This window comes from Abramis brama (assembly GCF_963993115.1).
Source record: "Abramis brama genome assembly, chromosome: 3".
In the NCBI taxonomy this organism is placed as follows: Eukaryota; Metazoa; Chordata; class Actinopteri; order Cypriniformes; family Leuciscidae; genus Abramis; species Abramis brama.
The window spans coordinates 594,590-608,930 of NC_139965.1; the positions used below are offsets into that span (position 1 = coordinate 594,590).

The window sequence follows — 14,341 nt, forward strand, 5'->3', positions numbered from 1 at the left end:
ATTTTAAATATCTTACTGACCCCAATGTTTTAATAGTTGTGTAAGTCTGTAAATTGTGCAGGATGATAATGGTAAACAACATGGGACGGGTTTATGATCAAATGTCGACGCTGAGGGGAACGTGTGTTTGATGAAACCGTTTCTCCTGCATTTCTTTCTTGGGGCGTTTGATTCCCTGAGCTCGCCTCAAACAAACAGCCGTTTCATCTCGTCAAGCAGGAGTTTCAGGAGACGTTTACTGGAACACAACGTGTTCACGCTGAAGACGCGTTATATAACAGAACTCATTTGACAGACGCTTGATCTCCTTCACACTGGGAACTGAGCTGATGTTCTAATGTCCTCTGCTCTGGATCTCGGTCACCGGATGAACGTCCTCGAAGGATGTGTCTTATAACACACAGTCTCTGGCAGTGAATGTGTGAAACCCGTCGGCAGCGTCTCGTCACGCGATAAACACAACTCCAGGCCAAAGACAAAAACTGTTTGAGCAGTTTAAGACAGGAAGATTCCCAGCGCAGGGACATAATAAAACATGAGGCATTGCAGGACAGAAGCGTCTTGTTTCATGATTTCAGTCAGGATGAACTGTGCAAAAACTTCTTAAGAAAATAAGATCCAGCTATCCAGCGAACAGGGAACGTTCTGCCAAGGTTCTCTCAACGTCACGAACAAACGTTCTTCCAGGAACACTAGTAGAGCGTCTGTTCAGAGTGATCTGGTCTTCAGTAATGCTCTCACAGGGAAGGCTCTTCTGAAACATTAGTTGGCCATCATCATGCAGAAGTAACGTTCCCTCAACGTTCCCATAATGTTTGAGGAATGATGCAATGGAATCAACGTTCACATAACCAAGAAAAAAAGGTTTTGGACATTCAGAGAACTTTGAGAAACATGCAATTCTGGATAAATGTTTTTGTATTTCTTGAGAATAAAATTACACCAAAAGATTTTAGGGAATTTAAAGTCGCCCTGTAGTCAATAATCGTATCCATAAAAACTCATCTTTGATCACCAAAATTACATATTTAAGCGGGGTTTTTTTGTCTTAAAATATCTTGAATGTAACTCGACACCCTTGCCTCATTTAGTATGCGTGGTTCTATGAATATGCAAATGAGCCCCGCCTCCACTCACTCACTCACTCAGCTCAGAGATCCACTGGTTGACGATTTGTGACGTCAGAAACACCAGCGATTTCAAAGCGTGTTTTTGAGACTGTCTTTGGTTCACTGCAGTTTTAAGGAGGAAATACTCAGCAATGGAGTCGACTTGTGAATTTACACATGCTTTGAGTTAAAGCGTATTAAAAACACCACACAGACACACAAACAACATTAAAAGCTGGATCGTCACCACAGGGTTTAAGACAATTTGTTACTTATTTACAATATTTTTTAAGGATATTCTTCCCAAGAGTTTGAATTCTTAAGTTTTGTCTTTAAAACAATGGGGGAAAAAGAAGATTTTTGAGGACATTCTAAGTTATAAAACAAGAAGCAAATCCCGGCAGTTCACGGTCGTGGGTCTGATTCCCAGGGAATGCCTGAGCGTACATAATGTGTGCTTTGAATGAAAGCTCCTGCCGAGAGCATGAATGTAAATGTGAAGAGAAACCCTGAGGTCAGTGAAGCGTGACGACTGTGGCGACTCTGACCCGGACCTCCGGTTTCCTCGCGACCGATTAGCATGAAATTAAATATCCCGCATCCGCTTAAGCTCGACATTTACCTCTAGAATCCGTCGACATCTCAGCGAAGAGAATTAGCCGTGTATCAGGCTTTGCCAAAACAAATTGTCCTTTTGTGTGTGAGAGTAATGTGTGTAGAATAGACGCAGTGGGAGAGTTTAATCCCGTCTCGCTGATGGAGACGCTCATCCTCTTTGTATCGCGACACACACAGACTCTTTATGCTTTTATCAAACCTGATGATTTATTAATTATCAGGTTCAGCCCTTCTCAGCTAATCTCTGTGATAATTAGTAAACTGAGTCATAATCTGCCTTCAGTGAAGCGTTTGTGCCGTGTTCGTCCGAGAGGACGTCATTCACACACTGGACTGTAACAGGGTTTATCTTCTGCGGGAACGTGTTTCTCATTCTGATTGACTGAATATTAATGAACTGTGATCGTCTCACTGGACGTCCGACAGCGAGTGCCGCTCTATTGCATTTTACACGCTGCAAAAAACTAGGTTCTTCCTCAGCGTTTCTGTCTCGTTTTCCATCACAAATATCTATTTACTGGAGAAGCAAGATGACTGAAGATGTTAAAGTGCCACTATTATGCTATTTTAGACATTCCTATGTTGTTTTGGCATCTCCTACAACAGGCTTACATGCATCCAAAGTCTAAAAACACATCAGCTCTTTCCTCTCAGTGTCTGAAACGCTTTGTTTGAAGATTCAGTCTCTCTAAGCTCCGCCTCTCTGAGAGCTGCTCTGCTCTGATTGGTCAGAAAGCAAACGCTCATTATCATATCTGAATCTCAGCTCTTGATCTCAGTAACACGAACAGTGACGATGGCGTGGGTTTTACCCATAGACTGTAAAAAATATGGACAAAGCGTCTGTGACGTCACCCATAGACTTCCTGAAGAACGGTTTTGAAGCCGTTTATGGGGGGTATGGGCGGCGCCATCTTGGAAAATCTTGGGAAATCCTAACCCCGCCCACCTTCTGGCCAATCCATATATGGGTAAAGGACGCAGCGCGCGTCACTCAGCTCGCTCTGCTACTCCGGTTATCTCTGTGTATTTTAGGCAACGAAATATGTTATAAAACACCACACTAACTCTTTTCGTTTTCATTTAAAGAAATCTTAAACATTATAGCCACACAAATGTGGTTCAGGCAACGCGTATTGATTATATTCACTGCATATAACGTTTGCCTATTTATAACAAAACGAAATATAAAACACAAACCTGCCTCTTTTCGTTTAAATATAATATAAAAATATTAAACATTTTAATATGGTCCAGGCAATATGTGCATTTGTACTAAACAACAGATGTTGCAGTAAACAACATTACAGATCATCTTCGTTGTATTAAAATTTAAAATGACAAAACTCAACCCAGTCTCTTTTTGTTAAATTTCAGTTTTATCAATATTAGCCATTATAAAAGTATAAGTAAAAGGTACAAGAAGCTTTACAAATAAAGCAAACAATTCAGTCAAACATACAAAGTCAGCGCTCTAGTCTAACCATACAACGGTAAAGTTAAATAGCTTATAAAGTTATGAAACTTCCCCTCAGCCAAAACGATTGCCCAGGGAACAAATTATAGATTCACGAGACCAAAAATCACCCGTTAGATATAGACAAGACGAATTATATCTCATGTTTAACCACTACAGAAACGCCAGAGTCGGCGGCAAACGCCAGAACGTCTAGCCGAGGAAAGGCTGCTCCAGGCGGGGTACATGACGCCGAGCGCCCGGTCATCGCTGGATCTCACAACCTGGATACAATTTTCATAAATCTTTAAATAAACCACAGATTTGAGCTTTAAACAACTACATTCTCGCCTGAAAAACTCTTAAAACTACATTTCAGCGGTGATGTGAATGATTGACAGGTCAGAGGAACACACACGTCTGGCATCAGGACTAACCGCTGGTTTTAACTGGCTGTGTGTTCGGTCTGCGCACGCCTCCATCACACACACATTGACCGGCCAGTGTGTGTATAGTGTGTATCGATCACTGCCTTCATGCAGAAGAAGCCATTCCACACAAGAGAATCTCACACACACACACACACACACGCACACACACACAAACACACTCACATCTCACACACAAACTTCTGAAGACTTTATATGAGTCCCTCTCCATTCTCCTGATCGACTGATGGCGTTATATAAACAGTCAGATGCAGCAGAGAGAGAGAGAGAGTGTGTGTGTGTGTGTGTTTCTGGTTCCGGCTGACCTAATCTATGCAGCCTAATAATCATTTAACTGATCTGAATAATAGGAATGTATAATGTGCTATGTGTATGCCACATAAAGAGATGTGTTTTAGTCTAGCTGAGTCAGAGTGTGTCTGCTTCCCGGACACTGTTAGGAAGACTGTTCCAGAGTTCTGGTGCTGAATAGGAGAAGGATCTACAACTACACAAGGTCACAGCTGCACAGTCTACTCAGATATATTAACCTTGAGATGTGTGTGTGAGGAAAGCGTCTGAACACACACCAGCCAGACTCGTTAAACACACACCAGTTAAACACACACACTAACGACTCCGGGAAGGCGATGCTCTGGTTTCCTCTCATCCGTGTGTGAATTATTGTTCTGCTGAAACTGGGCCAAAACCAGTGTATATATGTATAATGGTCTAATGGATTCAAACGTTTTATAGTCACTATAGTACTGTACTGTGTATTATTTATTTGTTTATTTTAACCAAATATGTGTTATTTATTTGTATATATTTGTTTATTTTTAATGTAAGATTCATAATTTTAATGTATTTTTATTTATTTATTAATAACTTTTTTTTTAATCTAATATTTGTTATTTATTTTATTAATTTATATATTATATATTTTATATATTTATTAATTAATTTATTATCTTATTATTATTATTATTATTTTTTTATTTCATTTTTTACACAGTTTTTTTCTCTAAACATTTCCAAGCACTTCCTTGTGGCCACTGGTGACTCTGGGATTCTGGATGAGGGAGATTGGCCTGTTTTGTTATTGCTGGAGTTTCTGAAGCTTGTGTAAAGGCTCCGCCCTTTTCTGAACGGAGGCGGAGCAACAGCTCATTTGCATTTAAAGGGACACACACAAAAAAACACATTTTTGCTCACACACAAAAAGGGCCAAATTTGAACGGCTATAATAAATGATCTGGTATTTTGAGGTGAAATTTCACAGACACATTCTCTGGACACCATAGATTTATATTACATCTTGTGAAAAGGGGTAGTAAAGTAGTTGACCAAAAGGTTGATCTTTTGACCAGTAGGTGGTGCTATAACCACATCAGTTCTTCAGTTTCGCTCATCTGATCTCTTCAAATGCGTTTTCTTTCGATTAGATGTAGGTTTCACCCTTAAGCAAGAAGACGAATATGAATTAGATGAGCTGTACGAATCAGGCGTGAGTTCTTCACGTGTCTTCCTCTCGTTCCTCAGGAGAGCTGTATATCGGTGGAGTCGCTAAAAGCATGTACAACAGCCTGCCGAAGCTGATCGCGTCCCGGGACGGGTACCAGGGGTGCCTCGCCTCCGTGGACCTGAACGGCCGCTTGCCGGACCTGCTCGCAGACGCCCTCCACAGGGTGGGCCAGGTGGATCGAGGATGCGACGGTCAGTCTCACACACACACACACACACACACACACACACACCTCTCATTTCCGTTTAGTTTCTAACTTTCAGCACTAAAATAACTAAAACTGAAATGAAAATCAATAAAAAGTCTATAGATATAGTCTCTCACACACACACACACACACACACACACACATCAGGGGCGTGTCTAGAGGGGGGGCACGGGGTGGCACCGGCCCCCCCTGTGATTTGTAATTTGATTAACTAACACCATAACTATATGCAACTCTGTGTAATTTCGATACTTAATGTTTTTTTATTTATTTTTAGGCAGAATTTAGTGGGGGGGGGAGTTGAGAATGAACAGAGGACAGAGTCTTTTTATGTTTTTTATTTATTAGAACAAAATTGTGTGGTCCAGTAAATGCAGTGCCACATTTAATACCATCTATATTAGGGCACAGGGCATTGCAAATATTTTTGAAATCGTGCTTAATGTTTTCTAAACAATTATTTATTTCCAGTTGAATTTTCTGATTTCCTATGGGCCCCCCCCATTTATAAAATCCTGGAATCGCCCCTGACACACACACACACACACTCACACACGAATGCACACACACACACACACACACACACGCACGCACGCACACACACACCTAAACATAATCAGGAATTGCTAACACTTTACAACCGGTTACATTAGTTGAAGTCGGCATGAAAGGGAAGTTGCGCTGGTCTTTTCTCCTCTATTGTTCTGTATATCCGAGTGAAACGCTTCTGGAACACATGTGGGCGGGGCTTGATTGTGTCCGTGGGGAATTGATTGGATGGTTGTGGTTTGCTATTGGCTGATCTCCTGTGAGTGACAGGTTATAGCCCCGCCCTCGTCATCAGAGAAGAGAAGAGATGCTGCAAGAGGAACTTATTCTGATTCAAGATTATTAACACAATAATGATGCACACCCATAAATCATCTAGTTAATGTTAATTTCAAAATTTACCAGGGTTATTATAGTTAACTGAAACTAAAGCAAAACAAATATATATATATATGTATATATATATATATATATATATATATATATATATATATATATATATATATATATATTTTGTTGTTTGAAATAAAATAAATGTTAACTGTACTAAATTGGGATTTAAAAAACTTAAACGTATTATATTTCTGCAAGTTGCCAAGGCGACATTCCTCATTTCCATGTAGTTTAGCTTTCTGTACTAAAATCACTAAAACTGAAATGAACATCAATTAAAATCTATAGACATAAAATGAAAACGTGTGTGTGTGTGGTGTACTCACGGTGTGTGTGTGTGTGGTGTACTCACGGTGTGTGTGTGTGTGTGTGTGTGTGGTGTACTCACGGTGTGTGTGTGTGTGTGTGTGTGTGTGTGTGTGTGTGTGTGTGTGTGTGTGTGTGTGGTGTACTCACGGTGTGTGTGTGTGTGTGTGTGTGTGTGTGTGTGTGTGGTGTACTCACGGTGTGTGTGTGTGTGTGTGTGTGTGTGTGTGTGTGTGTGTGTGTGGTGTACTCACGGTGTGTGTGTGTGTGTGTGTGTGTGTGTGTGTGTGTGGTGTACTCACGGTGTGTGTGTGTGTGTGTGTGTGGTGTACTCACGGTGTGTGTGTGTGTGTGTGTGTGTGTGTGTGGTGTACTCACGGTGTGTGTGTGTGTGTGTGTGGTGTACTCATGGTGTGTGTGTGTGTGTGTGTGTGTGTGTGTGTGTGGTGTACTCACGGTGTGTGTGTGTGTGTGTGTGTGGTGTACTCACGGTGTGTGTGTGTGTGTGTGTGTGTGTGTGTGTGTGGTGTACTCATGGTGTGTGTGTGGTGTACTCACGGTGTGTGTGTGTGTGTGTGTGTGTGTGTGGTGTACTCACGGTATGTGTGTGTGTGTGTGTGTGTGTGTGTGTGGTGTACTCACAGTGTGTGTGTGTGTGTGTGTGTGTGTGTGTGTGGTGTACTCATGGTGTGTGTGTGGTGTACTCACGGTGTATGTGTCCGTGGTGTACTCACGGTGTGTGTGTGTGTGTGTGTGTGTGTGTGTGTGTGGTGTACTCATGGTGTGTGTGTGTGTGTGTGTGTGTGTGTGTGTGTGTGTGGTGTACTCACAGTGTGTGTGTGTGTGTGTGTGTGTGTGTGTGTGTGGTGTACTCACGGTGTGTGTGTGTGTGTGTGTGTGTGTGTGTGTGGTGTACTCATGGTGTGTGTGTGTGTGTGTGTGTGTGTGTGTGTGTGTGTGTGTGTGTGTGTGTGTGGTGTACTCACGGTGTGTGTGTGTGTGTGTGTGTGTGTGTGTGTGTGGTGTACTCATGGTGTGTGTGTGTGTGTGTGTGTGTGGTGTACTCACGGTGTGTGTGTGTGTGTGTGTGTGTGTGTGTGGTGTACTCATGGTGTGTGTGTGTGGTGTACTCATGGTGTGTGTGTGTGTGTGTGTGTGTGTGGTGTACTCATGGTGTGTGTGTGTGGTGTACTCATGGTGTGTGTGTGTGTGTGTGTGTGTGTTTGTGTGTGTGGTATACTCACGGTGTGTGTGTGTGTGTGTGTGTGTGTGTGTGTCTGGTGTTCTCATGGAGTGTGTGTGTGTGTCTGGTTTACTCACGGTGTGTGTGTGTGTGTGTGTGTGTGGTTTACTCGTGGTGTGTGTGTGTGTGTGTGTCTGGTTTACTCATGGTGTGTGTGTGTGTGTGTGTGTGTGTCTGGTTTACTCGTGGTGTGTGTGTGTCTGGTTTACTCGCGGTGTGTGTGTGTGTGGTTTACTCGCGGTGTGTGTCTGGTTTACTCACGGTGTGTGTGTGTCTGGTTTACTCGAGGTGTGTGTGTGTGTCTGGTTTACTCGCGGTGTGTGTGTGTGGTTTACTCGCGGTGTGTGTGTGTGTCTGGTGTACTCACGGTGTGTGTCTGTGTACTTGCGGTGTGTGTGTCTGGTTTACTCACGGTGTGTGTGTGTCTGGTTTACTCGCGGTGTGTGTGTGTCTGGTTTACTCGCGGTGTGTGTGTGTGTGTGGTTTACTCGCGGTGTGTGTGTGTGTGTGTGGTTTACTCGCGGTGTGTGTGTCTGTGTACTTGCGGTGTGTGTGTCTGGTTTACTCACAGTGTGTGTGTGTCTGGTTTACTCGCGGTGTGTGTGTGTGTGGTTTACTCATGGTGTGTGTGTGTGTCTGGTGTACTCGCGGTGTGTGTGTGTGTGTGTCTGGTTTACTCGTGGTGTGTGTGTGTCTGGTTTACTTGCGGTGTGTGTGTGTGTGTGTGTGTGTCTGGTTTACTCACGGTGTGTGTGTGTGTGTGTGTCTGGTTTACTCACGGTGTGTGTGTGTGTCTGGTGTACTCGCGGTGTGTGTGTGTGTCTGGTGTACTTGCGGTGTGTGTGTGTCTGGTGTACTCGCTGTGTGTGTGTGTGTGTGCTTTACTCACGGTGTGTGTGTGTGTGTGTCTGGTGTACTCGCGGTGTGTGTGTGTGTCTGGTGTACTCGCGGTGTGTGTGTGTGTGTCTGGTTTACTCGCGGTGTGTGTGTCTGGTGTACTCGCAGTGTGTGTGTGTGTGTGTCTGGTGTACTCGCGGTGTGTGTGTCTGGTGTTCTCGCGGTGTGTGTGTGTCTGGTGTACTCGCAGTGTGTGTGTGTCTGGTGTACTCGCAGTGTGTGTGTGTGTGTGTCTGGTGTACTCGCGGTGTGTGTGTCTGGTGTACTCGCGGTGTGTGTGTCTGGTGTACTCGCAGTGTGTGTGTGTGTGTCTGGTTTACTCGCGGTGTGTGTGTCTGGTGTACTCGCGGTGTGTGTGTGTGTGTGTCTGGTGTACTCGCGGTGTGTGTGTGTCTGGTGTACTCGCAGTGTGTGTGTGTGTGTGTCTGGTTTACTCGCGGTGTGTGTGTGTCTGGTTTACTCGCGGTGTGTGTGTGTGTGTGGTTTACTCGCGGTGTGTGTGTCTGTGTGTGTGTGTGTGTGTCTGTGTACTTGCGGTGTGTGTGTCTGGTTTACTCATGGTGTCTGTGTGTGTGTGTGTCTGGTTTACTTGCGGTGTGTGTGTGTGGTTTACTCATGGTGTGTGTGTGTCTGGTGTACTCGCGGTGTGTGTGTGTGTGTGGTTTACTCGCGGTGTGTGTGTCTGTGTGTGTGTGTGTCTGTGTACTTGCGGTGTGTGTGTCTGGTTTACTCACGGTGTGTGTGTGTGTGTGTGTGTGTCTGGTTTACTTGCGGTGTGTGTGTGTGGTTTACTCATGGTGTGTGTGTGTCTGGTGTACTCGCGGTGTGTGTGTGTGTCTGCTGTACTCACGGTGTGTGTGTGTGTCTGGTTTACTCACGGTGTGTGTGTGTGTCTGGTGTACTCGCGGTGTGTGTGTGTGTGTCTGGTGTTCTCGCGGTGTGTGTGTGTCTGGTGTACTCGCGGTGTGCGTGTGTGTCTGGTGTATTCGCGGTGTGTGTGTCTGGTGTACTCACGGTGTGTGTGTCTGGTTTACTCACGGTGTGTGTGTGTGTCTGGTGTATTCGCGGTGTGTGTGTGTGTGTCTGGTGTACTCGCAGTGTGTGTGTGTCTGGTGTACTTGCGGTGTGTGTCTGGTGTACTCGCGGTGTGTGCTTTACTCACGGTGTGTGTGTGTCTGGTGTACTCGCGGTGTGTGTGCTTTACTCACGGTGTGTGTGTGTGTCTGGTTTACTCGCGGTGTGTGTGTGTGTGTGTGTGTCTGGTGTACTCGCGGTGTGTGTGTCTGGTGTACTCGCGGTGTGTGTGTCTGGTGTACTCGCGGTGTGTGTGTCTGGTTTACTCGCGGTGTGTGTGTGTGTGTCTGGTGTACTCGCAGTGTGTGTGTGTGTGTGTGTCTGGTGTACTCGCAGTGTGTGTGTGTGTGTCTGGTGTACTCGCGGTATGTGTGTGTGTGTCTGGTGTACTCGCTGTGTGTGTGCTTTACTCACGGTGTGTGTGTGTCTGGTGTTCTCGCGGTGTGTGTGTCTGGTGTACTCGTGGTGTGTGTGTGTCTGGTTTACTCGCGGTGTGTGTGTGTCTGGTGTACTTGCGGTGTGTGTCTGGTGTACTCGCGGTGTGTGCTTTACTCACGGTGTGTGTGTGTCTGGTGTACTCGCGGTGTGTGTGTGTGTGCTTTACTCACGGTGTGTGTGTGTCTGGTTTACTCGCGGTGTGTGTGTGTGTGTCTGGTGTACTCGCGGTGTGTGTGTGTGTGTGTCTGGTGTACTCGCGGTGTGTGTCTGGTTTACTCGCGGTGTGTGTGTCTGGTGTACTCGCAGTGTGTGTGTGTGTGTGTCTGGTGTACTCGCAGTGTGTGTGTGTGTGTGTCTGGTGTACTCGCGGTATGTGTGTGTGTGTGTCTGGTGTACTCGCTGTGTGTGTGCTTTACTCACGGTGTGTGTGTGTGTGTGTGTGTCTGGTGTTCTCGCGGTGTGTGTGTGTGTCTGGTGTACTTGGGTGTGTGTGTGTCTGGTTTACTCGCGGTGTGTGTGTGTGTGTGTCTGGTGTACTCGCGGTGTGTGTGTGTGTGGTGTACTCACAGTGTGTGTGTGTGTGTGTGTCTGGTGTACTCGCGGTATGTGTGTGTGTCTGGTGTACTCGCTGTGTGTGTGCTTTACTCACGGTGTGTGTGTGTGTGTGTCTGGTGTACTCGTGGTGTGTGTGTGTCTGGTTTACTCGCGGTGTGTGTGTGTGTGTCTGGTGTACTCGCAGTGTGTGTGTGTGTGTGTGTGTGGTGTACTCACAGTGTGTGTCTGGTGTACTCACAGTGTGTGTGTGTCTGGTGTACTCGCGGTGTGTGTGCTTTACTCACGGTGTGTGTGTGTGTGTCTGGTGTACTCGCAGTGTGTGTGTGTGTGTGTGTGTGTGTGTCTGGTGTACTCGCAGTGTGTGTGTGTGTGCTTTACTCACGGTGTGTGTGTGTGGTGTTTTCTGGGTGTGTGTGTGTGTGTGTGTCTGGTTTACTTGCGGTGTGTGTGTGTGTGTCTGGTGTACTCGCGGTGTGTGTGTGTGTGTGTGTCTGGTGTACTCGCGGTATGTGTGTGTGTGTGTCTGGTGTACTCGCTGTGTGTGTGTGTGTGCTTTACTCACGGTGTGTGTGTGTGGTGTTTTCGGGGTGTGTGTGTGTGTGTCTGGTTTACTTGCGGTGTGTGTGTGTGTGTCTGGTGTACTCGCGGTGTGTGTGTGTGTGTGTGTCTGGTGTACTCGCGGTGTGTGTGTGTCTGGTGTACTCACAGTGTGTGTCTGGTGTACTCGCGGTGTGTGTGTGTCTGGTTTACTCGCGGTGTTTGTGCTTTACTCACGGTGTGTGTGTGTGTGTCTGGTGTACTCGCAGTGTGTGTGTGTGTGTGTCTGGTGTACTCGCAGTGTGTGTGTGTGTGTCTGGTTTACTCGCGGTATGTGTGTGTGTGTGTCTGGTGTACTCGCTGTGTGTGTGTGTGTGTGTGTGTGTGCTTTACTCACGGTGTGTGTGTGTGTGTGGTGTTTTCGGGGTGTGTGTGTGTGTGTGTCTGGTTTACTTGCGGTGTGTGTGTGTGTGTCTGGTGTACTCGTTGTGTGTGTGTGTGTGCTTTACTCACGGTGTGTGTGTGTGGTGTTTTCGGGGTGTGTGTGTGTGTGTGTCTGGTTTACTTGCGGTGTGTGTGTGTGTGTCTGGTGTACTCGCGGTGTGTGTGTGTGTGTGTCTGGTGTACTCGCGGTGTGTGTGTGTCTGGTGTACTCACAGTGTGTGTCTGGTGTACTCGCGGTGTGTGTGTGTCTGGTTTACTCGCGGTGTGTGTGCTTTACTCACGGTGTGTGTGTGTGTGTCTGGTGTACTCGCAGTGTGTGTGTGTGTGTGTGTGTGTGTGTGTGTCTGGTGTACTCGCAGTGTGTGTGTGTGTGTGTCTGGTTTACTCGCGGTATGTGTGTGTGTGTGTCTGGTGTACTCGCTGTGTGTGTGTGTGTGTGCTTTACTCACGGTGTGTGTGTGTGGTGTTTTCGGGGTGTGTGTGTGTGTGTGTCTGGTTTACTTGCAGTGTGTGTGTGTGTGTGTGTGTGTGTGTGTCTGGTGTACTCGCAGTGTGTGTGTGTGTGTCTGGTGTACTCGCGGTGTGTGTGTGTGTGTGTCTGGTGTACTCGCGGTGTGTGTGTGTGTCTGGTGTACTCACAGTGTGTGTGTGTGTCTGGTGTACTCGCGGTGTGTGTGTGTCTGGTTTACTCGCGGTGTGTGTGTGTGTCTGGTGTACTCGCGGTGTGTGTGTCTGGTTTACTCGCGGTGTGTGTGTGTCTGGTTTACTCACAGTGTGTGTGTGTGTCTGGTGTACTCGCGGTGTGTGTGTGTGCTTTACTCACGGTGTGTGTGTGTGTGTCTGGTTTACTCGTGGTGTGTGTCTGGTGTACTCGCTGTGTGTGTGTGTGTGTGTGTGTGCTTTACTCACGGTGTGTGTGTGTGTGTCTGGTGTACTCGTGGTGTGTGTGTGTGTGTGTGTCTGGTGTACTCGCGGTGTGTGTGTGTGTCTGGTTTACTCGCGGTGTGTGTGTGTGCTTTACTCACGGTGTGTGTGTGTGTGTGTGTGTGTGTGAGTGTGTGTGTGTGTGTGTGTGTCTGTTGTACTCACTGTTTGTGTGTGTCTGGTTTACTCACAGTGTGTGTGTGTGTGTGTGTGTGTGTGTGTGTGTGTGTGTGTGAGTGAGTGTGTGTCTGTTGTACTCACTGTTTGTGTGTGTCTGGTTTACTCACAGTGTGTGTGTGTGTGTGTGTGTGTGTCTGGTTTACTCGCAGTGTGTGTGTGTGTGTGTGTTTGTGTGTGTGTGTGTTTGTCTGGTGTACCCGCGGTGTGTGTGTGTGTGTGTGTGTAACTGGTTGTTCCAGCTTGTGTTCTTGTTCTCTGGGTTTGAGAAGGTCAGCTCATCGTCCACATTCAAACCGCTTTAATTAAATGCAAAAACATCTTTGTATTGTTTATGCATCTTTAATATTTATACTTCTTGATTTGTTGAATATATATAAACATATTAGCATAAAACTTATAACATAAATAACCGAAATGCCTCTACAACTGAAAGTTATTTTGCATATTCACTGAATGCTGAAGAGTTTTCCGGTGTGAGCGTCTCAAACCCTGAGGAAAGATCTCGACCCTCGACCCTTAACGAGCCTGACCAATCAGAACACAGCGTTCCATCGCAGAATTTATGAAAGATGATCATAATAATCATAATAGGGCCTGAGTAAAACATCATACAGATCAGATATTCGTGTGTCGTATCGTTGGAAAGGTCTCTGCTTATATAAACATTTACCCAACAAAAAAATATTAAGAGGTTAAAGCTGCACAATTCATTGGAAAAAATATCAATAACATGAAACAAACATGACAAACGGTTTTGTTTTTGTTCAGACCTGCTGTGAGTTTTGTTCATGTTCTTGTTCTCAGGTCTTTTATTTTGAAGTTTAGTTATTGTCATGTTTCCTGTTTGTCATGTGTTTCCCTCATGCAGCATGTGACCCTGTTCGTGTGTTCTGATTGGTTCCCTTGTCTATGCGTCATGTTCTCATTGGTTCATTGTTTTCAGGTGTGTCTTGTTAAGTCATTGTGTGTAACTAGCCCTCATGTTTCCATCGTCTTGTTCCCTGTAACCTCTATGTCCATGTTAAAGGCCAGTTCATGGTCAAGTCAAGTCTTTGTTTTGATCACGTTTATGTTGAATAAATACTGCACTTCAACTCAACTCTCCTTCAGTGGAAGTGTTACACCTGTAGAGTTCCTTCACTATATCCAGACGTTTCTATTCTCCGTTAACACGAACGAATCCCCCAGTTAGTTCAGAGGGACTGAGCTTGATTGAACCGAACAGACTGACAGTTTTGAGGAGTTTTGTTGCTTTTCAACTCTTCTTAAAGGTAGATTATGCTATTTATTTACTTTGTGTTGCCTAAAAGTTATAGAAACATGAATGTCTCTTGATCATCAAATCCTCATATTAGAGTGATTTCTGAAGGATCATGTGACTCTGAAGACTGGAGTAATGATGCTGAAAATTCAGCTTTGATCACAGGAATAAATTACACTTTACTATATATTCACAT

General features: G+C 45.4%; 1 protein-coding gene across 2 annotated transcripts in view; it reads left to right on the top strand.

The window, feature by feature from the left end:
- The window catches only part of nrxn2b (neurexin 2b), a 471,382-nt gene that overhangs the window by 312,755 nt on the left and 144,286 nt on the right, over positions 1 to 14,341 (top strand). For both annotated transcript variants that reach the window (XM_084110063.1, XM_084110064.1), the window contains one exon: positions 5,154 to 5,327. In XM_084110063.1, coding sequence (XP_083966189.1) covers positions 5,154 to 5,327 — 174 coding nt within the window. The remainder of the gene's footprint in view (positions 1 to 5,153; positions 5,328 to 14,341) is intronic.